We start from the raw sequence: 26,183 nt of genomic DNA on the forward strand, positions 1-26,183 counted from the left end.
CTACACAGATTTAAATCTGCCCAGTTTGGGGGGTTCCAAAAGTTTAGCATGCTGGAAACTGAAGAACAGATGTTTGGCCAAAGGGCACTTTCTGGGTGGAACCTATTATCATCGGAAGTGGTTCTATGAATTTAAATATGCAACCTTTCAGACAGTATTAACCTATCCTTGCAGAGAAGGTTTATGCAGTGATCAAGTAATTTGTCTCCTGTACTGTGTTTGGATAACCTGATACTTCACAATTGTACCTCAGCATCCTATAAATGATATATTGTATATGCCAGTGGGCCACGGTTCCTGCTTAAGTCAAATTTAATTAGAAAAAATGAGAGCCATATGGTAATTCTGAATACAAGAAAAACAATGTCTGTGTGTTTGGATCTGGCACACTCATATATTTTCCTAGAGAATTAATTTTAATTCTTGCTTCTGAGCACATAACCACACATAAATAGGATTTGATATTTTTATATAATCCACCTGACTTGTATTTACTGCTATATATATTGAGTAAGCATTGCCTGCTAGTACATACAGAAGGTGTAATAATAAACAGTAAGATGTAAACTTGCAAGTTAAATGAGACACATTTTAAATAGTTGATTAAAAAGAACACCATTATCTAAAATTACAAAAAAAGTAAGTATTGCTTTTCTAATGTGCATTTGTTTTTTGTTCACCAATGTGACAAAATTATACTGTGAGGAGTAGATAGTGGAATTCAGTTTTAAGATCAAGATCAAGTGTGTTAATAAAAGGCAATACAATAATCTAACTCTCTGAAACAGTATTTGAGTCATTTATGGCACTATGCATAGGTTAGAACTATAAAAGCAGGCTTAATGAGGGGAATTATATATTAGGAATGTATGCAAATAGTTGACATAGTTCACTCCCTCAATAAGTATAGAAATCAGCAGTATCAGCTACAATCATTTCCATCTAAATTGGAAGCAGAGTTGTTAAAAGAATGAACCTTTTGTTATCCATTGCCCATTCCGACAAATGCTATTTTCCATTTCCTTTATTTAGCCAAAGACCGGCTCTGCTCTATGTGGGCTTGGAGGAGCTCTGCAATTTCCATGTGGGCAGATTTCAGAGCGACAGACAGAGCAGAATTACCACTCTACATGGGAAAAAAAGAAAATGAATTTACTATGCAAATCTTTCAAATAAAAATCTTACTGGACAGCTAAGGGTTAATGTCAGTGTTGAATGTGGAGAATTGCATGTGCCAGTTCTACTAATGGGAAAAGGGGTTGCATGCATTACAGTGACAAAATTGCCCATAACGTCAAAATGGCCTAATCCTTCATAGAGTCATATAGTCCAAGGCCAGAAGGATCACTAAATCATCTAGTTTGGCCTCCTATATATCACAGGCCACCAACACCACCCAGGACCCACACACTAAACCCAACAATTAAAATGAGACCAAAGCATTACAGCCCACAGGATACGAGCCTATTATGTGCCACAGGCAGAGAGTAGGAGGGACTGAAGAGGACAAGTGCTCAAGGCCCCAGCAATGACAGAGAAATGATTCAATGAGATACACTCAAATAATCCTGGCAAGCGACCCACACCCACATGTAGCAAAAGAAGGCAAAAAATAAAACCATGGTGACTGCCACTCTGACCTGGGGAAAATTCCTTCCTGACCCCATATATGGCGAACAGTTAGGCCCTGAGCATGTGAGCAAGAACCAGCCAGCCAACCACCTGAGAGAGAGAGAATGCTCGGAGCCACCTCAGAGCCCTGGCCCTCCCTGCCCAATGTCCCATCTCCAGACGTGGTCATCCCTGATGCTTCCGAGGAAGGAGAAAATAGTATTCAAATGCCAGATGTTTCCCCCTTTTGTCTGTTTTCCTGAGAAAAGCATCGACTGTAAGGAGATGTATGTGAATCTGAACATAGTCTCTGATCACAGTATTTAGCAGGCTGCCAATCTTAGTTACCAGAGCAGCTGCTATGTACATTGGCCAAACCAGACAGTCTCTCCGCAAAAGAATAAATAGACACAAATCAGACGTCAAGAATTATAACATTCAAAAACCAGTCGGAGAACACTTCAACTTCCCTGGACACTCAATAACAGACTTAAAAGTGGCAATTCTTCAACAACAAAAATTCAAAAACAGACTCCGAGAAACTGCAGAACTGGAATTAATTTGCAAACTGGACATCGTCAAATTAGGCCTGAATAAAGACTGGAAGTGGATGAGTCACTACAAGAACTAAAAATTTTCCGCCTACTGTTACTTACACCATCTTGTCAACTGTTTGAAATGAGCCACCCTGATTACCACTACAAAAGTGATTTTTCGTTCTGTTGATAATAGCCCACTTTAATTGAATTGTCTCGACCCCCCCCCCCACTTGGTAAGGCAACTCTCATCTTCTCATGTACTGTTATATATATCTTCCTACACTCCATGCATCTGATGAAGTGGGTTTTAGCCCATGAAAGCTTATGCCTAAATAAATTTTTTAGTCTCTAAGGTGCCACTAGTACTCCTCGTTGTTTTTGTTTTTGCTGATACAGACTAAGATGGCTACCACTCTGAAACCTGCTTTATCTCAGTAGCTGACTACCCAAAATTAAGATGAGTTGTGGAGAGAGATTATAACAATCTCTACTTGTGTATGTTTATATTAAACAAAAGACATTATATTTGGTGTTCAGCTTATAGTCATGACACTGGGCTCTCCGTCCTGAAGTTGGTCAACTTGATTTATCAGCATAAGACAATTTTTGCCATCTTGCTAGGTCTAGTTAGTCTGTTTCTAATTAATTCATCATGGTAGTATCTTGCTCAATTTTGGGTGCTGTCAGCAATGACTATTTCCCATTAAATAATGTCCAAAATAAAAAAAATTGCTGTTTATTTAGAGTGTGCTTGTATTTGTCTCCATTTGAGTGTATATGTGTAAACTACCTATTGCCACTGACTGTGCAGACACAGATTGAATACAGTCTACTGTACTAATCTCCGATAGCTAGCCCTGCCCGTACGTTCTTGTCTGCTCTTTCATCCTCCTCTGGCATCATCTTGAAACAATGCTGCTCTCTCTCTGAAGGCTGTGAAATTCATCCTGGATAATCAACAGTGGTTGTTGAAGAGACAGTGCATGATCCACCTCCTTACACACGAACAAAACCAATGCATACAACTACTGAGAAATTCCACACTTACAGCCACTGTATATAATTCCTCAGAAACTTCATCAGTTAGTTGGCAGCGTGGTGTGCTGCCAGCTTGCAACTGGTCTGGCTATTAAACATTTAATTGTGTTTATGTAAATAACATTGTTCAGTCTTTGTCACAGTACCGAAAGCTGTAAATGTATAAGCAATGCTTCTTTGGTGTTTCACATGAGAAATATGATAGCAAGGCACCTGGTACAAAAAAGCAGCTTTGTGATGGATTTGGATTGATTTGGGGTCTTCAGCAGGTGACTAGTTTCGCATCAGCAGTCACCTTTCAGATTAAAACCTTCAAGTAACATTATAGTGCAGCACATCTTTATCCCTCACTAGCACAATCTGCTGTCTAATTAATTGCGTTAAACAGAGGTAAAGAAGCAGATACAAATCTGTAATCTTCTCGATTCCACAGGCATGGAGGAAGCTAAGTTATTGCCTCAAATGGTCTTCTTTATTCTAGGAAAATTTCCTCTCCTGTTGTTTCAGTGGTTTTCACATTGCCAGATGTCCAGGTGAGATTATGATGTACACAAGCTGTAAATAACAATTTCTGCCCAGGAATTAACTGCCAGTTATTCACTCAATGGGGTTTTCAAATCTTCCTTAACTAAATAAGACAGTGATTCACATATTGTGCTGCTACTGAAGACTATACTCCCAAGGCTGAAATGAGATTTTTAAATGTGCTAATGTGATCTTTGCCAAGGCAGTAGTTTCCTTTCCAGCCAGATGATCTATCCAATTTATGAGGGGTGAAAAGGGAGGACTTGGACAATTTGATATATATTGCTGATAGGGCTTTCGTTGCAAGGCTCTCTCTTGTCAAGATCCTAAGAGCTCACTTCTGCCTTTCAGATGCATTGGTGCAACTCTCAGTCATTTAAATCGGTGTATCCAAAAGGCAGAACTGGGCCCTGATGTGTTTTTCAAATCACTTCCTGTCTTGGTGACTGCTGTCTGGACATTCGTACTAAATGGCATGCTACGTGCTAGCCTATTTAAGGGATTAATGGAAAAACTCCCATTGACTTCAGTTGAGCCAGGGTTTCACCCTATATATTATTAACAGGTTTAAATATATCTTGGCAAAAATTTCAACAAGGTTGGCTTCCCTTTTATGGGTGCAACTTGCACCTACAAAATTTGTACCCATATTTTTGCACCCATAAGAGTAATCTGTGTATTTGTACCTCTAACTTGGCTGCATGTGCACATCAGGTAGTTAGAACTGCAACCACTCTGCAGCAGAAATGCATTGTGTTGGTTCAAAATCTCAGCTGAATATTTCACCTCTAAAAAAGCTGTGACCTATTCTCTATTAAAAATGTACCCCTTAGTGTTTGTAGGTGTGCTGTGCATAAATATTTCCCCATTGTGATTTTTTGACATGTTCATAATGCAGTGGTTCTTTCCGCTGGAGCTGAGAAGATCATTCAGAGGTACTCAACACCCACCCATTGACATCAATAGGAATTGAGAGTACTCAGGGCCACAAAGAATCAGGCCACAATGCCTAAATATTAGAGCTGATCAAAAAAGTAGAGAGTTTTTAATGGGAAGTGTTCATTTTGGGCAGAAATTTGAACACCAAAATATTCTGGCTGAGAACTGAAATATTTTTATTTGAAAATACTGCTCTCATGCCTTATGGGAGTTGTAGTTCAGGTGATTCAAGCTCCAATTCTCCTCTGTTGGCTGGGCTCCTTGGATGGACTACACCTCCCATGATAAATAACAGTCTACCTGCGTGGAGAGGAGAAGTGGTGCAACATGGGAGTCCCTGGCTGTGGTACGTCATGGAAGATTGTGAGGGACTAGTGTATGTCTGTATGTTAGGGTGACCAGATGTCCCGATTTTTGGAGCTTTTTCTTATATAGGCACCTATTACCCCCCACCCCCGTCCCGATTTTTCACACTTGCTATCTGGTCACCCAACTGTATGTTCCTATATCAGATTACAAACTTCATTTTGTTTTGTGAGTGCCATTTTGATTGGCTACACTTTTGCCTTTTACCCTCCATCTTCTGCTAAGACTTCCAGGGAGGTGTCATGAGAAATTCTTGCAGCTAGCAGAAGGTTAACAATCCAGGGTCATTTACTTAGATGGTCTCCCATTCAAATACATGTACCCCAAGACAATGACCTAGCTGCTGCCTGAGGAACCAGTTCAGCTAGGTGAGTTTGTAACCAAGCAATGGATCACCTGATGAGGGATTTGAAGTCACTGAGGAGACTGGGGGTGTGCGGGGACTGGAACCTTATAAAAGGAAAGCTCTCTCATTGGCTGTTACAAACGGCACGTCAGCATTCTGAGGAAGGAAATGAATTTTTCAGTTGTGACCCCCTGTAGTTAAATGGTGGGTACACTCAGTTAGTTGATTCTGATAGGTGCAGTTCTTTCAATGGCCCTGTCAAGTGGAGAATTGGACAACATTTGATTATGTGCCAGGTTTTTACATAAAACTATATGGTTATAATGAAGCTGTGGTCTATTAACATAATATTTTTCTGTGGTTTGAGCAGTGCATCATAATGCTGGCATAAAGCTCTAAGCCAGAGTGAATCTTCCTCATTATTTTCAAGATGTTTTTACACTTCTAATTATCTGGTATATGCCAATGGGGCATGTATTATCATTTGTAACCCGCTTGTTGTCTGTAACCCACAGTGACGAATGCAAAGGGCTGTATCCAGGCGTACTGAACATGTACAAAATAGGAAACATCTTGAGCTCCATGTTGCATGCGCGCAACCCAGGTGTTACTTATTATGGTATTTTAAAGAGATAAAGGCCTATGCTGGAATCATTCTGTCTCTTTCACGCTCTTTCATCTACCAAAACTCCAGCACAGGATGCTGCTGTAGTTCAGTAATGTTGAACGTACATGTTCACTGTATTGTACAGTGACCCCTGTCTTAAGCGAATGCTCAATAAACTGAAAAAAGGTTTTTTTGCTTAATGGAAATGACCTCCTACAGATGCTGGAGTACAACTGTAGTTAGTACATTTGGGGATACTTCGGAGGTAGTCTATGAAGGCAGTAGCTTGTGTGGTAGGGCAGGTTTCATTGCACTTCTAAGTATGCAATTGTGCAGCTTGGCTTGGAATTGAAAATTGAGTTAAAACGCGGGTTACTCATCCTCCAAATCCTTAAACTGATCCAGTCCCCTTTATTTGTGAGACAGGCAAGGCACAGAGCCAAAGCCCACTCACTAACATGTTTGATAAGGGAGATACTTTGGTTTCCAGGAGGTGTCTAGTGTCTGCTCCAGTTCTAAGGCAAGAAAGCCATATGGTTTCTTTAAATATTCACTAATTGGCTCCTGGCAGTGACTGTCTGAATATGTATATTTTTTTTACAGTACATGCTGCAACCACCTGTTTCCCTTACCTTGTCCGTTAATGTAGTGTTACAACCAGGGTGAGCCAGAAGAAGCTTCGCGATCTCAGCATTGCCATGCTGACAGGCAACCATCAGTGCTGATGTTCCATTATCATCCTGCTGGTTTATGTCAGCCTTGCAAGACAACAAGGCTTTCACCATATCTCCCCTGTCATGGCTGACACCTAATATTAAGGCAGTCTGGCCTCCCTAGGAATATTGCAAGACAGACCAAACACAATGACATACCCATCAAAGAAATGTAACTTTATTTACACAATCTAAGCATTCAAATAGCATAGCATAGCAGTGATGTTAAATTTAATATTATGGTCACTATTACCAAGCGCTCCAGCTATATTCACCTCTTGGATCTGATCCTGTGCTCCACTTAGGACTAAATCAAGAATTGCCTCTCCTCTTGTGGGTTACAGAACTAGCTGCTCCAAGAAGCAGTCATTTAAGGTGTCAAGAAACTTTATCTCTGCATCCCTTCCTGAGGTGATACGTACCCAGTCAGTATGGGGATAGTTGAAATCTCGCATTATTATTATTGAGTTTTTTATTTTAATAGCCTCTCTAATCACCCTGAGTATTTCACAGTCACTATCACCATCCTGGTCAGGTGGTTTGTAATATATCCCTACTACTGTATTCTTATTATTCAAGCATAGAATTACTATCCATAGAGATTCTATGGTACAGTTTGGTTCATTTAAGATTTTTACTTCATTTCTTTCACATATAGTGCCACTCCCCCAGCAGCACGACTTGTTCTGTCCTTCCAATATATTTTGTACCCTTGTATTACTGTGTTCCATGGATAATCCTCCATTCCACCAAGTTTCTGTGATGCCTATTATATCAATATCCTCATTTAATACGAGGCACTCTAGTTTGCCCATCTTATTATTTAGACTTCTAGCATTGGTATATAAGCACTTTAAAAACTTGTCACTTTTTAGCTTTTTATGCCATTACATGAGGTAACTGAATGGGCCTTTTTTTCTTTTGACTGTTTCTCATCAGATCTTACATGTATTTTATCATCTTCCTTCCTCTCCTCCTTATTAGGACATAGTGAATCTCCATTTATAGACCCTCCCCTAAGGGATGTCCAAACCATGTGCTCCTCCGCACCTGTCAGCTTTTCCCCAGCCCTTAGTTTAAAAATTGCTCTATGACCTTTTTAATTTTAAGTGCCAGGAATCTGGTTCCATTTTGGTTTAGGTGGAGCCCATCCTTCCTGTATAGGCTCCCCCTTTCCCACAAGTTTCCCCCATTACTAATAAATCAGAACCCCTCCTCCCTACACCATCATCTCATCCACGCACTGAGACCCTGCAGTTCTGCTGATCTAACTGGCCCTGCGCGTGGAACTGGAAGCATTTCAGAGAATGCTACTATGGAGGTCCTGGACTTCAATCTCTTACCTAGCAGCCTAAATTTGGCCTCCAGGACCTCTCTCCTATCCTTCCATTAGGGCAGGTAATCATACATGCTGCATTGGGTGCAATAAACTGGGTAGCCCCACTCTGTTGCTGGACTTCTGCCTGCATTCTCTTTTTATTCCTGAAGCTTGTTCCTTTGTTGTTGTTTTGTTTTTATCAGGGGGTGTTTTGGGCTTTAAGTTTAAAGAAGTTTAAGGAATGTTAAGTGTATGTAGCCCCCCCACACACACTCCTCCTGTAAACTCCCTCGCAAAACTCCCCTGTTCACTAGCTCCTCTGGTTGCTTAGGTGTGGGCTTTTTAAAGCCCCGGTCTTCCTGAGTAGCCCCGCCCCCTGATTAAGGGTTGATGGTGTAAGCATGTTGTAATGCTTGATTTATTCTCCCTATAAGGCTCTTTAAGGGGACATAATTATGAAGGAAATAAATTCTATCTGAGGATTATTAAACATGTTTAGTTACTCTGGCTGAATTAGCATCTAGAAGGTTCTACAATGCAGCATCTTTATAAGGCTAGCTCCCATATGCGCTGAGACTTAATTAATTACACAATAAATACATTTCAAAGTCATCTTGTTTAGCCAGATCTTTCACTCCTTTATTCAATCTGAACTCACACTGGGAGTAAGTAATAGGAATCGAACAGGTCTGATTATAATTAGGGTGGTATGAACCCTGCAGGGTTTGGCTTGTGAATGGGTTTGCCAAGTGAATCCTGTAGTTTGGGGTTGGAAGGGAACCTATCCCTATGGTTTCCATGCATCATCCAGTTCACAGATATATTCTGTATAAAAACTTAGAATCATAGAATTGTAGGACTAGAAGGGACCTCGAGAGATCATCTAGTCCAGTCCCCTGCACTCATGGTAGGACTAAGTACTATCTAGACCATCCCTGACAGGTGTTTGTCTAACCTGCTCTTAAAAATAACAGATGATGGATATTCCACAACCTCCCTAGGCAATTTATTCCAGTGCTTGACCACCCTGACAGGAAGCTTTTCCTAGTGTCCAACCTAAACCAACCCTTGCTGCAACTTAATACCATTGCTTCTTGTCCTATCCTCAGAGGTTAAGGAGAACAATTTTTCTCCTGCCTCCTTGTAACAACCTTTTATGTACTTGAAAACTGTTATCATGTCTCCTTTCTGTCATCTCTTCTCCAGATTAAACAAACAATTTTTTCAATCTTCCCTCATAGGTCATGTTTTCTAGACCTTTAATCATTTTTGTTGCTCTTCTCTGGACTCTCTCTAGTTTGTCCACATCCTTCCTGAAATGTGGCACTCAGAACTGGACACAATACTCCAGTTGAGGCCTGATCAGCACAGAGTAGAGCGAAATAATTATGTCTTGTGGCTTGCTTACAACACTATTGCTAATACTCCTCCCAGAATGATGTTTGCTTTTTTTGCAATGGTGTTACACTGTTCACTCATATTTAGATTGTGATCCACTATGACCCCTAGATCCCTTTCTGCAGTACTCCTTCCTAGGCAGTCATTTCCCATTTTGTAAGTGTGCAACTGATTGTTCCTTCTTAAGTGGAGTATTTTGCATTTGTCCTTATTGAATTTTATCCTATTTACTTCAGACCATTTCTCCTGTTTGTCCAGATCATTTTGAATGTTAATCCTATCCTCCAAAGCACTTGCAACCCCTTCCAGCTTGGTATCATCCGCAAACTTTATAAGTGCATTCTCTATGCCATTATCTAAATCATTGATGAAGACATTGAACAGAACTGGACCTAGAACTGATACCTGCAGGACCCCACTCTATATGTCCTTCCAGCTTGACCGTGAATCACTGATAACTACTTTCTGGGAATGTTTTTTTCCAGCCAGTTATGCACCCACTGTATAGTAGCTCTGTCTGGGTTGTATTTCCCTAGTTTGTTTATGAGAAGGTCATGCAAGACAGCATCAAAAGCCTTACTAAAGTCAAGATATACCATATCTTCCAGTTCCCCCCATCCACAAGGCTTGTTACCCTGTCAAAGAAAGCTATTAGGTTGGTTTGACACAATTTGTTCTTGATAAATCCATGCTGACTCTTACTTATCACCTTCTTATCTTCTAGCTCTTTGCAAATTGATTGTTTAATTATTTGCTCCATTATCTTTTCAAGTCTATGTTCACTTGTACAAACAAACAGGGACTGTTGATGATTGTTATGTACCTGACTTGCCCGTATGTTTACGTTCCCTTCTTTCAACAGCTTTAAGACCACCTCCATGTCTTCATCACTTTCTGCTGATGCCAGTGGTGTGATCATCACTGCAGTATATCCAGCTTTATTTTGATGGTCCACATCACAAACACCTAAAGATGAGGGGGAAAAGAGTCCTGAAAATCTACAGATAGTGCAGGGTTGAGTGACATAGCCAAAACACACTACACTATTTACAGATGGATAACGGATACCTGTGAGGAAATTTTAGGCCATTTATGGCCAGTTGCATCATCACAGGAATCTGCTCTTTTTAACATTTTTTTAAAAACTGATCTCACATTAATATTGAGATCTGAAAGTGAGAGGCCTAGAAAGTTGAAGCTATAGCAAAGCCAGTGGTTGATGCTCACGACTTGAGATACTGATTTTTGCCCTGAGTTCAGTGGCAATCACTTTCAGGTGCATGCAAGTCAGGCAAAAAGTACACTAAGGATCAGTTGTGGAAACTATGTGGATCACAGAGAAAATGCTAAACATCAGCTGGTCAGAAAAAAGGGAGGAAAGAAAGGAAGAATTTGAAGGAAAGAGAGAAGGAACCCAAAACGGTGGAGAAACTGAAAGTAGAGATAAAAGAGTAGTAAGAGAAACACTGGAAGAGAAGAAATAATCAAGTGGGGTATTGCAGAACAGCGAAACAAGTGAATTAGAAGGAGACAAGCTGAGTAGAGAGAGAACATAATTATAGCAATTATAGAAAATGTGACCATCAAAATAGAAGTGAGAGAAGTAAAAGAAAAGCAGAAAAAATAGAAAAGGAAAATATAGCAACTTGGAGATCAATCATTTTCCCGATGAAATTAATGGGAGCTTTTCTGCTGTCTCCACTGAGAGCAGAACTAGGCCCTGAGAAGATCTGTAGAGAAGAAAAATGACTGTAGACTTGAAAAGGAGAGAGACCCACACTATCACGTGTGGAAGGGAAAAAAATAGAGTGCAGAGGTGGGGGGAAAGTCAGTATATAACATGGACAAGCAAACTGAGCAAAACAGAAATAAAAAAAGAGAAGCAGAGTATCAAATATGAAAAGATATAAGTATTACTTGTAGCCAGCATTTAAGAGATGGATGCAGTAGTTCTTATTCAGGCAGGAATGACCAATGGCTTGATCAGTAGCCTAACAGAGGAGTTGTGTTTTGAGGCAAGTCTGTGAGTGACTTAGGAACTGCTTCTGCTCCCAGTGGAAAAAAATGGCAAAAATCCTATTGATTTCAATGGGAGTTAAGCACCTAATTACCTTTGAGGATCTGAGCCCAAATGACTTGAAGACTGAGTAAGTTGGCTGTAAGTACAGAGTTGCTGGATGTTATGTATTGCTCCGAGCTACTTGGAATTTTGTTTCTAAGCATTTTTAAGTTGGGTTATGATCATCAAAATTATTCTGAACAAAATGGCACTCTGCCACTGCCATCATTGCTTTGTATGGGTGACATTTGCCCCAGTGCAGAGGGCCAGTTCCAGACCTATGAACCACTCGTTTAAGTTCTCAGAATAGGGCTTAAGTAGAGGAGTGAATTTCATCCAACGTGCATCCTAAATCTGATCTTCTTAGGTTGCTCCTATAACCAAGTTTTACTAATGTTAGCATTACAGAGCTGATATAGCTATGGAACAACAAGCTGGATTCTGACCCTCTTTGCTTGCACAATCTCAGGTAACTTGCCAGCAATGAATCTAGATTGTTAGTAATGAAGTGCTGACCTGAAAGAACACGGCTTGCTTTTAATATGATGTTTTAGGCTGAACTTGCAAGTGCAAGCAGTTGGAAAAATCTTCTTTTGATCTGTAAACTAAACAGATTTGGGGTCTGATTCTGAGTTACACTGGCTCCTTCACATCACTTTCGCATAGGGTGACCAGATGTCCCAATATTAGGGGCTTTGTTTCATACAGGACCCTATTACCCACACCCGTAGGACCTTATCATCCCCCTCACTAGCTGTCCCTATTTTTCACACTTGCTAACTAGTCACCCTACTTTGGCAGCCTGGGGTGTGAACACATTCAAGATAAATTTGTTTCAAAATGTGAATGAACATTCATAGTAAATATGTTTCAGTAGCTGATCTAAATCGAGATGCAGCATGCAATTTGGACTATTCTAATTCTGACACTTTTATGCACTTGACAAGTCTCCGTTCATTTTATACACAGCAAATAGGCTAATTCTATTTAGAAATGCATCACTCCTACTGTTCCAGTGTGTGCTGTTATACTCTCAGCCTTCTTATTTACTGTGCCTAAACATTTAAATATTCCCCTTTAAGCTTAGTCGCCTTGGGGTATTTTCTAAAAGAGCAGAACAAACTTCTCTCAATATTCTGGGGTTGCTTGGAAGTCTGTTAAACAATGGGTTTATAGATGTGTATGATAATATGCCATTTTCCTAACATTTAACAGATTGTCTTGCCAACCAAGAAAGGCAAAACGCTTCATTATTCTGTCTGGAAAGTGCCTGCGTTTTCTCTGATAAAATCTCAGCTGGAAGTTTAATTCTTTACAGTAGGAGCTAAAAGTTCAATAGATTAGAATGCGGTTCTTGCTGCTGAGCTAGAGACCACTATTACAATCAAAGGGTCTGATCTTGCAAACATGAACTGCGGAGCACAATGCTTACTCCTGTGATTAGTCCCACTGAAGTAAGCACTAAGGGCCAAATATTTAAATGTATTTAGGTGCCTGAAGATCCCCCCGCCAGTGGGATTTTCAAAAGCACCTAGGCACTTAATTCAGTTGAAATCCGACTAGATGTCTATCTGCATCTTCAGGCATCTAAATATCTTTAAAAATCTAGAGGCCCAATCCAACTCCTACTGAAGCCAATGGAAAGACTACCACTGACTCCAATGTTGCTCGATCAGCCACATGCTGGGTAGTAAATTTTCCAGGATTGGGCCCTTAAATGGTGACCAGATTTTTAAATCTGAAAAAGACATTAAATGTGATTATATGAAATAATTGGCAAGTACCAACCTTTCCCTCCCACCCCAGACAAAAACAACAACAAAGCATTAGTTCCCACCTGTATCTAGTAGAAGCTTCACAATCAGAAAGTTGGAATGGGAAACACTGTAATGAAGAGCTGTATTCCCATTTCCATCCGCCAAGTTTATGATCATCTTCAGTAGCTGGGGATGAATTGCTTTGAATTCTTTGAGATAAGCTGCAACAACCTCAGGGCTGGAGGATTTCCTAGTAGAGACTCGGAACCACTCTTGACAGACCGTGTTTAAGATGTGTCTCTAAAACACCAACATTTCACAGTCACTTTTAGGACCTTACTTTTTGAAAAAGTAATGATGCCAGTTCCCTTCGCTATTGCTCTACCCTAGGGTTGGTCCCTGGCTGGGGTTTTCACTTTGTGGCTGGCAAAGAAAACTTCACACTTATTGGCAGTGCAAAAGGGTGGTTTGTTTTAGCAAAGACAATACAAAAAAATCTTTAAAAATAGAGGTAGTTTCTTACTGGCTTTTGTTAGTTAGTTTGTTTTTAATTGAAAAATGGCCACCCTAAGGGAACTAAAGTGACTAGTTCTATATATGAATACATGGAAAAATTTTCTCATGGGCAAGTTATCACTAGACTTTAATTCAAGCAGCATTCATATTTATTGATACATTAGTGGATACAAATAAATCTGAGCTCATCTCCTATATCCTGTTTTATGGGCCAACTAGAACAACTGTGTTATTTTTATATGATGTCATCAATCTAACATCTATATTAAAACATTTTACCAACTTCTCTTTACCTCCCTCCAATAAAATAATAATAATAAAAATTTTATCCCAAATACTCTATAAATCCAGGTCTAAGCTGTAGCTTCTCTATTTGCCTCACGTAGGGGGAAGTGCATAACTCAACTAGCCCAGGCTGCCTGGGAAGTAAATTGTGATTCAGTCACAATCTGACTCCTGGATCCCACCGTCTCCAGGGTGGAATGTACTGTGCAGAAGTCCTATACCTAGCACTGTGTGTGTCTCCTCCATCTGGTGCAACTGTGCTGTCCATCACGATTGGGGGGAGGGGGCTGTCCCAAGGTTCTGCACATTCCCCAACCCCTGCATGCCCACCAGTGTGGGATGGGCTCTGTGGAGGCTACCTGCAATGTGTTGGCATAGGGCAGCAAGGGGAAGCCTTACTGACCTGTGCAGAACATAGGATGGGGCAAAATACTGGCCTCAACTATGTGTGTGTAGAACAATCAAACAGCAGCTAGAGTAGGGAAGAAATTCTTTAGCACTACATGTTTCTCCTCTAAGTGATTCAGCCTTTGTGTGCAAAAAGGATTCAGCACTCAGTGTTCCCATTAGGCACGCTCCTGTAGAACTTTTCTCCGTTCTACTCTTAAAAAATTACTAATAAGCAAAAGCTAATGAAGCATCATTGTCTTTCTCCTGACCGGCCCACAATCAATTAGTCAATTTGCTGTCTCTCTGAGGCTCTCTTTACAGACTATGTAGTCACATTTTTGCAAGGGATATGTGTGTCTTCTCACCCACCCACCCACCTGGAGATCTAGGGCCCTGCCTTTGCCATACCCTCAGTTGCTTGGCTACAGAAAGAGGAGGAGATGCTGGGCAAATTTTTCCCCTTCTCCAGTGCTCTGCTTGTTAAAGTTAGTACTAGATTCTCTTGCACTGATATCTGCTTGATGCAGCAGAATGTGTGTGTACTGGGGGGGAATGCTGGAAGCCTGTTAACAACTCCTGGTTCTACACTGCTTCAGCCTATGCCCTGGCATAGGTTGGAGAAATATAGTTGCCATATGTATTTTGGCAATGTTGAAGACTGCTTTGCTGCATGATCCAGCATGTGTTTAATATGCAGGATGGAGTTTTTGCATAGTTTTTGTTATTTTATTCCCCTTGCAGTCTAGAAGCAGGGAAAGATTATTTAAAGGGGGAAAGGAATTTTTATGTCAGTTTTAGTCTGGCCCAATTGAATAGAGGAAGCTTGGAAAGTTTTCTCCCTTTTTCTGTAGGTCATGAATCTAAAACCAAATCTTGGGCTGGTTTTCACTTTCAAAACCAAAACTGGACAACAGAAGTTACCTTGACCCACCTCTCCTTATAAAGCTGCCCATGGTTTGCTACAATAATTCTGCAAAGCATTGTCTGGATGGTCTAAACTCTAAATGGTTAAATGTAGCACAGACAGGGGGGTTGCATTTTAAATTCAACTGAAAAATACCAGTACCAAATGTTTGTCATTGGAGGTCCTTATTTCTGAAAGGTGTTTGCTCAATAACAGGCAGCCATCAAGAAAATCTTCTGAGGGTTTGCATCTAAAAAGGAAAACACTCTTATAAATCCATTGTAAGAGAGAGCTAGTGCACTCTGAACTGGGAAGATAACTTGCAGGGTGTATCTTTAGGCCCCAATGCTGCAAACAAACAGTTATGCATATTGTTCCATTAACTTTGATAGGACTGTGGGCATAAAGTTAAGCATATGCATAAGTGTTCATAGATTGTACATGTTACATAGGCAACCAAATGTCTTTTATATTTACAAATCACCACTTTCACAAAAATTCATGCAAAAGCAATTTTATTCCTGGATCTTCCAGGAAATCCACTATAGTAACAATTAAATGTCTGTTAGGACAAAATTAGAAGATGAGAAACTTTGGATTCTGTACTAACCTGAAGAAAATATGTATCTGTTTAAAGCCGGATCAAGTGCTCACATAAGTCAATGGGAGTTTTTCCATTGGCTTCAATTGACATTGCATCTGGCCCTAAACCAGTACAACATGACAGGTTGTGATGATGCGTGGATAGCTCTAGCCCCAAACCCCTTATGAAACACAAAGAGCAGAGTATGGTACAGAAATTCCCATTGATATACTGATTTTCACAATATGAATATTCTAATGTCTAGGCATGTGGTTTGAAAATTGGCATATATGGCAAATGCGCTATTGTAACATGCTTTGTGCAGAGAAAAATATAAGGACTGAAAGCCCTGTTTTAGTAATTTTAGTTTGAATTATTTCCCCATGAAAAGCACAGATCTCTCTAAAAAGTTTAATGAAATGAGAACTTAAGACAAAGCCATGGGTCCAGCAATATTATCCTACTGTATCTGCATCATTATGATAACCTAGCCACACAGGTACTGCATGACTCAGAATCAGTCATAAGAACATAAGAATGGCCGTACTGGGTCAGACCAAAGGTCCATCCAGCCCAGTATCCTGTCTACCGACAGTGGCCAATGCCAGGTGCCCCAGAGGGAGTGAACCTAAAGGTAATGATCAAGTGATCTCTCTCCTGCCGTCCATCACCACCCTCTGACAAACTTTGCTGCTAACAAAGTGGCTGCAGTCTTCCACTGAAACTTGGAACCAAAAATCACAATTTGCCATTGTTCATTAGTCAACATCGCTAATATGTTGCATTAGCCTGTTTATCTGATTACCTGTCAGTCTTGGATTGAATGCTAGCCATTGTTATTTCTTCCAGTTCCTGTGGCTCATTGTCTTCATGTCTAGTGCACTGGGAGACTCCAGATGAGGCATGTTTGTTTTCACGGGCAGCTTTCACCTGTCTGTGCTCTAAAGTGTCATACTTCCTCTCCATCTCGCTGTCAGAATTTCCTTCCGATGAGCTGTCTTCACAGCTGGTGTCTTCACTTGACGTTGTTTCGTAACTAATTGAGGACACCAGATATTATTCACTTTTCCTTCCCCCTCAGCAACTATAGGGCCTGTGCCAATACCCATTGAAGACACCCAATGGGCTTGGATGAGGCTCATAGTGACATGCATGTTAGACACAGTAAAAATATGTCAATATAAAAGATTGGCACCAAACCAAAACCCTAGATCCAGACCCCAACTTTGAGGTTCAAATCTACTACACAGGAACTCTGGGTTCAATTTCTAGTCTTCTTGTTTCCCAGGCCAACGGGAGTGCTATCGAAGCAATTTGCTGCTAAAATTAGGGATAGGGAATGTCACTCTATAGAGAATTCCCCCTGGCTAGTTTAAGAGCAGTGGTGTTAATATGTTACATGTATATGGTGCCTTTTACTCCAAAGGATCCCAAAATGTTTCACAGACTGAAGCTCAGATTCTGATATCTTTGCTTATATTGAGTGCCACCTTCCTCCACAAGTAGTTCCATTGATTTTTATGACTACTTGTGAAATAGTTATTAGTCAGCATGAGCAAGGTTATCGGAATCTCAGCCACTGAACTGCAGTGACTTCTGGGGTAAACAACAGCACATACAAGTACAGGGAGAGAAACCCAGGATCAATTTCACATGCATTGAGGGGAAAATTGAGGGGAAAATATAAATCTTTCAGCACAAATAAAAATCAGCTGAAGAATTCTTCAACTGAGTCACTTCTATTGGCATTTTGTAACTGTTCCTTGGGTGATCAATTTTTTAAAATAATTATAATACTCAACTATCACTCACACACAAATAGGCATCTTTTCATGGGCAAGACGTGAATTAGAACTCCTTGGTTTGTAGACATATACATATTTTGTGGGTGCAACTTAACAAGCTATTTTTGAAAACTTGGTCCACGATGACATTATTAATGTATGGGACACTTTTAATTATAGTATATTCCATTTGCAGTTCATTTGGACAAATTATCCAATTATGTCTACTGTTTGAAGGAAAAAACCTGAAGCAATATTAAGAACAGTTGGTAGACTTCAGCACATATCTGAAAAGAACACTTTCTCTTCGTAGTTTCATTCCGCTTTTCACTTATAAGCAGGGGTGAAAGTAAGTCCAGTGACTTACCGGTACGCTGGGGCCAGCTCTGGCCCCTGGAAGGGGCGGGGCCTAGGGCGGAAGGGGCGTGGCTGAGGGAGTCAGAGCCAGCCCCAGCCCACCCTGTAAGGTAAGTGTCCTCCCCCCCCCCACAGGGATAGCAGCAGCAGCCCGGGCTCCGGCGGGGCTCCCGCGTCTATTTAAAGGACCAGGGTGGCAGAGGCAGCTGGAGCCCCGGGCCCTTTAAATAGCCCCTGGAGCCCCCCCTCCCCCGACCCCTGGGCTCCGAGGGCTATTTAAAGGGCCCGAAGCTCCCCTGCTTCTACCACCCCAGCCCTTTAAATAGCCGCCGGAGCCCTACCCCAGGAGCCCTACCCCACTGCCGGAGTGGCGGTGAGGCTCCGGCGGCTATTTAAAGGGCTGGGGCAGTAGAAGCAGTGGGAGCCCCGGACTTTTTAAATAGCCCCCAGAGCCCCACAGCCCTACCCCAGGGCTCCAGCAGTGGGGCTCTGGTGGCAATTTAAAGGGCCTGGGGCTCCTGCCCCTGCTGAGAACCCCAGGCCCTTTAAATTGCCCCCGGGGAAGCCGGGCCGCCCTGGTTCGGCAAACCGGCTCTTGCCGGTACGCGGTACCGGGGTGTACCGGCTTACTTTCACCTCTGCTTATAAGGCTCTTGAGATAACACTGCTATTAGATAAGGATTCATAACGGTACACATTCATGTATCAAATATATAACTTCATGATTTAAATCTTTAAGAGCATGGCTTTTGATGATTGTCTGTTTAAGCAGCAGCTTTCCCCCATAACTGATCTTTAATTGATCCCAGTAAGGTGACAATTTGCATGCAGGCAAATTTATATCTCTTCTAGAGCAAGCCCAAATGCAACCTACATTAATTTTATTCACTTAGAAAGGAGTGCTTACTTATACTTTCTTTTTAAGTGCTCCTGAAAGCTCCCAGAGTGTGGACACTGGAAACAGATGTCAATTAATCAGCAGAACAGGGGGCAAAGGGGTAAGATTCCATCATGCTGCCCAAACAATGTGCCTCAGACCTTGCCCAGAAAGACCATTTCTAGGGTAAAATGCCATTTTGTCTCAATTCAATCCTTGGCCTCTCTGCTGAGACTCTCAACAAAGATGTTAATTCATACCAGCTTGAGCGGTATGGACTTTGGTCCACAAGAAATTCAGCTGAGTTCACGAATGCCTAACTCTTATGATGGTCATGGATTTTGCTCAGTGCAAATTAGATTAGATGTAACTGTGAAAAATTCCATATTGCAATTTCTATCTATCTTATATACTTACGGGCCCCCCGCTAACGTAGTATCAGAATGCCTCAGACTCTTTTAATGTAGTTATCCTCACAACATCCCTGTGAGGTAGGGGAGTACTATCCCCATTTTGCAGTTGCAGAACTGAGGCAGAGAGAGACTAAGTGACTTGCCCAATTAAAATTAACTTGCCCAATTAAACCTGGATCCCCCAGGACCCAGGTGAATGCCTCAACAACTGGACCATCCTTCCTTTCAGTACCTGACTCATCTGCTAGTGTAGACCCTCATCCATCTCCCACTGCAATCAATTGAAGAACTTCCATTTACTTGAGCAGGAATTGGATCAGACTCTGAGTTTCCAAGTTGATGATTATGAAAATATATTACATGTATTGGTCTCCGTTCAGTTCTTAGTGAACAAGTGTCCACATAATCCCCACTCCTATCACAGCACTGACTGGCACTTTTGTTGGCTGTCGTTATAGAGAGACCAAGGACTGAATAGGCATAGATAGAACTTCTTTTAGGCCAATACTGAGGCACTTTTGATGGCAGGGTGTGGCTGCCTGTGCAGTACAGACTTGATGCAAGGCCCATTGAAGTTAATGGAAAGATTCCCAATGACTTTGAGGTTTTGGATCAAGCCCTAAATGACCTGTGTGCAAAGGAATTCAGTCTTCAAGGATGTCAATCCAGTACCAATCATTATTGCTGTAAAGTGCCGATGTCCCAGTCTTTCCCATCAGGTTTTACTGCAAAGTTATTGATATTAGATTGAAGAAGGGATAAAAGAGATGACATTGCAAATGGCCTTTTAATTAAAGATTTGTGGGGAGGGGGAAATCATATTTCCTGAGAGAGACAGGTGAGGATAATATTGTATGTGAAAAGGCAGTTTTATCTTCTTAACTGATGCTTACCCACCATTTACCCCAACAAACTGAAGATTCTTTTTGGTCCCATTACCTCCTGCATGGAAACCATAACCTTTCTTTTTCATGATTGATTTAAGACTTGTGGTTGGAGAGATTTCTAGCAAAATACAAAATCAGAGATTAAGAAAGTATCTATGTTGTCATAATTGTTAGTCTCAACTTTATTGTATGCCTGGAACAAACTACAGAGCATAAGCACAATTATGTCACACTTATCTAGGTATCTTGGGTTTATGTTACATGTTACCTTATGAAGGACCTTATATACCTTACAGAACTGCAGAGGCAGCTGTATATAGTCTAAATCTGGGCTGCCACCATTAAAACAAGGATGGAGATCTGACACACATCTATAAATGACTGGTAAGTATCTGCATCTTGTCCTAATATAAGTAGGCTTTACTGGTATAATAATGTTCTACTACAACCCCTTAATTAGGTCTTTTTGCACTTTGGATATTGATGTTGTCAATGAAATTCATGCATAGGGTCCTTGGTTACACTCTTAGTGTCAGCCTTCTATATAACACTACAGAAATGAATTACTGCACCTGAATTCACATCCTTTCATGTTATATTGCTTGAAACTAGAGGCCTTAGATTTAATTACACTAATACCCCCCTCTGGCAGTGTAGAGGAGACAATGTAAATGAGGATCAGGCCACAAAAGAATAAAATAACCTAATTTCACATGGAATATTTATTAGTTATTTATCTTAAAGGGCACAGGTCTTTTTAAATACCATGGTCCACATCCTGGTGTGAACTGGCTTAGCTCCATTGAAGTTAATGCTGATTTACACCAGATGAGGATCTGGCCCTGTGATCACTAATGAAGTGCAGAATCATAAAACCCAATTAAGAAAAGCGATGAGCAACTCTACCTGACAGACCAGTCCCTCTCAATAGCATAAGGGAACTTTGAAAAGTTCAGATTGTGTGTAAAACTTCAAGTAAAACGTCAAGTTTTACACCGTGCTATAAAGATTACCTCTCTCATCTATACTTAAGGAAACACAAAGAGCCTGTTTCTGTTCTCACTGACACTGGCTCTACATTGATGTAACACCTTTGACTTCAACGGAGTTACTGCTAATTGATGCTGGTGCAAGTGAGAGGAGAATCAGCCCGGATGCGTTTAGACCTGTGCCGATGTTATTTACCCAATTGTTGATACTGCGTGTTCGAGTTCTCCTTATCTGATGGTGCTTGGGTAGAATAGGCAGATAACAGCAAGTTTAAGGAATTAACTATCTGATTCTGGATGGAACTAAGCTTCGATGCAGGGTGTTTAATAGCACTTGCTAACTCTGGATAGCCATGCTCCAAGCACATCCACTGCTCTTGCAAAAGCTCCTGGATTTTTTTAACATATTGGCCTATGGGGTCATCTGCAGAGGAATCTTGTTGTTCTGTATGGTTTTCCTCCTCAATCAGATCTTGCTTTACATCCCCGGCAAAAACTGGTTTATTTCCACCTGGTTTATTTCCATTCGAGTCAGCTCTTCCTGTTCTTGAACAGCTTTCTCCAATCAGAGAGCTAGCAGCACAAGACTGTCTGTCATAGCTATTTCTTTGATGTTGACAGTCATCATTGATCTGTTCATCTATCTTCAGCTCAGTGAAGCGTGGTGTAAAGACAGGAGGCTCAGTGTCAATTCCAGTTCCTCTCTGTTTGGCAAGCGATGCAGCCCCTTCCTCTCTGACACCAGTGTGAACATCTGCCAACCCCTGATCCGTATGAACAGGCATTCTTCTTAACTCCTGAGCCTGCAAGTTCACGTTGTCCACTCCATAGGTACCACATCCTACAGATTCTGTAGCGACTGGAATATTAACATTGACACCCTTGTCATAGGCCTCCTTAAACGTGTTTGCTTGCATAAATTCAGTGTTCACTGCAGCATCATGGTATTGCAGGACATTTCCATCCTGCTTGGACGGTTCAGTTTCTTTGGTGTTTTCCTGACAAAGTTTCTCTTCCAGTTGAGCTTTGGAGCTTGCCAGTATTTTAATGCTTCTCTCCTTTGCTTTGATCTCACTATCCTGCTGCTTCAGCACTACTTTGATCTGCTCAAGTTCCTCTATTTTGCTATTTAGTTGCTCCTCCAGAACAGTGATCTGTTGTTTCAGTGCTGTGATCCTGCTGGGTTCTACTGTGTCACAAAGCAAAGGTTCAAGATCTACGTTTTCCTCATTTGCTCTAGCCCAAACGCTTCTAACTTCAGTCTTCTCTGGTGCACATGGCATGATCTCACTTATGTTTAATTCTGTTTCTTCACGGTTCTCATTTTCATGCATAAACTTGGGGGCATTTGATGAGATTGATTCATCCTTGACTAATTCAGGACATTTATTTGTCTCTGGTGCGTAGCATTCCTCTCCTCCACTCTCTGTAACCAGGAGCAGCTCTTGAGCTATGAAATGCTGGCTTTGATGTGGAGATTGGATTTGCATTCTCTCCCTAGGAAACTCGAAGGGTTGGGGATCCAGCTCGGGGATGGCTTTCACCTGTTGTCCCTCAGGCTGCTCATTTTTCTGGAACACCACTTTGATTTGCTCTTGCACATTCCTTGGCTCTTTGGGGAAATGTAATGTGACACTATCAGAATAGTGTGAATCCAGTAACTCCTTTGCAGGGCTAAAGGGAATTTCTGTGAAGCTCTTTCCATCACAAGGCTGAGACAGTGCTGAGGGCTCAGAAGGCTTGGAGCACTGACTTTCCTCTTCTGAACTTTTACTTGGTAGAAGTTTGGCTGGCATGCTGGAAGCCCTTAACAGCTGTGGCCTCCCTCTACAGCTGCCAGGCTCTTCTTCATGGTGGATGACCTCTGCTTGTCTGATTGTTTCTGCTAAAAGGGCCTTTTTTCTGTAACTTGGCTCCTCTGCAGTTAAAGATTGTGGTGAGTCATACGATGTGATAAGACAGGTGGTTTCTTCTGCCCCTAGTGATGCCTTCCTTTGTGCAAATGAACAGGTTGCAGTCCAGCTCTTATTGGGGGAGGAAGCGTATGCACGGGATCTTTTCTCAGGCAGGCTGAAATTCCGAGGCAGTGTGCTGAACTTTGGCTGTTTGGCCTTCCTGTGAATGTGAACCCTTTTAATGGTATTTCCTTTTTCAATGTCATCCACATATTTCAGAAAGTCCAGGTCTAAATGGAAGCCATATGGTGTTTCAACAGAATAAGGGAGACTTCTGGGTTGATCTTTATCCTCAGTGGGTTTTGATGGCTGATTGCCAGCTGAAATAAAATGAGACATTACATTTTAAAAAATAAATTAATTAAAAAAAATCTAACCAAGTTTGCAGCAGAAAAAAAGAGGTCAGCAATGATTTATTTTGTCTCAGCTTTATACCTCTCCCATTCATCTTCTGCTCCTCAGACCCAATCCTTGGCTGTGGCTGAGGAGACAGCATGGAGTGTGTGGACAGGGAGGGCTGGCTGTGCATTGATCCAGTCCTCTGGGGTAAGTTAGAGCAGTCTGAAGGCTGTTCTAATTTTCAGCAACTACCAATAGCCTGAAGGAGCCAAAAGGCAGCTGCAGCACAGCTGAGAATCACGGATCTCATCAGTATGCACAAAATGCTGAAATGCCAGCCGGCTGCCTTCCTAAATCATTATGCAGTTAGCCTGCATCTATCAGGAAAAGGGAGAAGGAATGGTTTGTAGTTTGTCATTTGTAATGCTAATGTCGAGTCTGATTAGAGATATAGCCACAGAGCAACACATGCAAATGTATAATCTTGTTTTCTGGAGCTGACTCATGTAATTGTTGCACTGGAATTTGCTAAATCATTATTTTAATTGGCAATTATGTAAATAGCAGGTTTGGTAGGCTGAGCTACAAATTGGTCTAAGAATTAAAAAGCTGCTGATGTATAATAAATCCTAATTCTAGTGTTTAAGAAATCCAGCTACAAACCAGACAATAGAAACTATCCATGACAATTACATTTGGGGCTTTTTGCAAGTCAGGTAAAGAGACATTGGTTGGCCCTATGGACAAACATTGTCACCCTAGTTGTCCTTTGAAATCAAAGAATACCTCTAAAAGACAGGGGGCTTGGCAAGTTGATAGAACGGATAGAACTAATAATAAAATCCACAGCCCGCAAAATTCATAGGCCCAAATTTTCAAACTAGTGCGGTGAAAGTTAAGCACCTAAATCCAAATTCAGGAAACAAAATAAGTGTCCTGATTTTCAAATGTGAACCCATGAAATTGTGGTGAGTTAGGACTGCTAAGAATCTCTGAAAATCAGGCCATTGATTTAAATATGGGTATCGGTGCCTAACTGTAGTTACCCAAGACTGAAAATGTTTGAGCATTCTTCCCTTTGCCACTGCCCTTGTGAAGCAGTCTTGCAGGGGCTGATGAGAATTTGGCATAGATATAGACCCTTTCATCTCAAAGGTTTCCCAAGCCCTTTATACAACAGCCAGGAGCACCTCCAGCTTTTCTGCCGCCCTAGGCGGCGGAAGGTCCCGCCCCGAAATGCCGCCCCCCACAGAGGCGGCGGACGGTCCCACCACCGAAATACCGCCGCGGTCGCCACCCCCCCCCAAATTATAGCGCCCTAGGCGACCGCCTAGGTTGCCTAATGGGTTGCGCCGGCCCTGCAAACAGCACCACTGAAATGCAGCCACCTCTGGGGAGGGAGCCAGCACACTGGAAATAGTGGAATGAGGAAGGAAAATTTTGTGTAAAGTGACACCAAGGCAAAGCCCTACTTCTCTTTTGAAAGGTAGAAGGGGATCATTAATGTCCATACAGAACACACAAGACCTTTGTCTTTATGATCTTATCTGAAAGCACCATACACAGTGCTTGAAACTCCACTGTAAACAATAGAACTATCATACTTATTCTCTGCTACAATAATCACAAATCAGAGCAAAACAAGAGTGCATCGTGTGTGTCTTCAACGATGCACAAACCTTGCATATTTTCATTGTTGGAAAACATGTCTCCATACAGTTAGAAGAGCATGAATTATTTACTGTATAAACAAAATACCTTGGTTTAATATTTTTTAAATGATAAAAGAGTTCCATTCAACAGTGTTTAAGTAAAAACACAACCTCCATACCATCTGCTTTCTCCATAATGTGGAATGTGGTCCAGGCTGTCAGTTAAACATCATCCAACGAGTCAATAAGACTTTGTGCACCTAAAAAAATTAAAAGGACATTTAGACAAAGTCTCAGTGTTTATTTCAAAGCCCAAGTACACCACACCCCATCCATGTGTAAGGTCTTCCATCTAGCTGTAAGAAACTCCAAAGTTAGCCAGAATGGCCACTGCTGAACAATGTGATTTTTAAAAAATCTTTTTGGTACAACAAAAGTCAGGACCTTCCGGGAGTACAGTTGACGTTAGTTACTGTTGTTGCAGTACCTTGCCTCTTACTTGAAGTATTCTGTAGTCAGATGGTGTACAGAAAACATTTTCAATAATATTTAAATCAATATTTTCTCTTCTAGTGGTAACAATTCCTGCTTCCTAGACACATCACAATGAGATGCTGCTTTAATTAGCTGTTAGTCTGAGATCTGTAATAGATGGTATATGAACTCTTTAGCCAAAATACATTGATTACTATGAGATATAGTCTGTAATTTATATACTGTGTGATATTTCATCTCCTGGTGAAAAGAGCCAGGGGTATATACGGCTACATAGAGTGGTGGCTTGTTTGGCATTTCTTTGCTTAAAGCAGCCAAAGCTTCAAAACTGCTACTAAATATCTTTAACACAAACCCCATTATTTCAGTGTGTGGTCGATCATATTAAAATAACCCTTCAGCTAAATGACTAAAACACAGTCGTGCTTCTTGCAGGAACATATAACTCCGTCTGTCTCTTCGACTCAGACTTGTCATTGTCTAGAACATGATCATCGTCCTTCAACACTCCCTCCCCCCTCATCATCTCCTGATTCTGAGT

At 41.2% G+C, this 26,183-nt stretch overlaps 1 protein-coding gene across 1 annotated transcript; it reads right to left on the reverse strand.

Moving 5' to 3' along the window:
• Positions 1 to 1,024: 1,024 nt before the first annotated feature.
• KANK4 (KN motif and ankyrin repeat domains 4) lies at positions 1,025 to 25,342 on the reverse strand. Its single transcript, XM_065409758.1, has 9 exons — positions 25,327 to 25,342; positions 21,398 to 23,476; positions 20,219 to 20,330; positions 16,700 to 16,930; positions 15,474 to 15,561; positions 13,297 to 13,516; positions 10,224 to 10,366; positions 6,604 to 6,804; positions 1,025 to 1,126 (listed from the first exon to the last, which is right to left on the reverse strand). The coding sequence occupies exons 1-9, from the start codon at positions 25,340 to 25,342 to the stop codon at positions 1,025 to 1,027; spliced, it is 3,192 nt and encodes a 1,063-aa protein (XP_065265830.1).
• Positions 25,343 to 26,183: the final 841 nt, after the last annotated feature.

The sequence above is a fragment of the Emys orbicularis genome, chromosome 8 (genome assembly GCF_028017835.1).
Source record: "Emys orbicularis isolate rEmyOrb1 chromosome 8, rEmyOrb1.hap1, whole genome shotgun sequence".
Lineage (NCBI taxonomy): Eukaryota > Metazoa > Chordata > Testudines > Emydidae > Emys > Emys orbicularis.

Excerpts from the sequence above, each read along its gene's own strand:
- KANK4 (XM_065409758.1), bottom strand. Across the intron at positions 15,562-16,699 it reads ATTCAATCCAAGACTGACAG|ATGCAAACCCTCAGAAGATT; the intron begins GTAATCAGATAA and ends TTTCCTTTTTAG. Across the intron at positions 13,517-15,473 it reads CCTCCAATGACAAACATTTG|AGACACATCTTAAACACGGT; the intron begins GTACTGGTATTT and ends TTGGTGTTTTAG.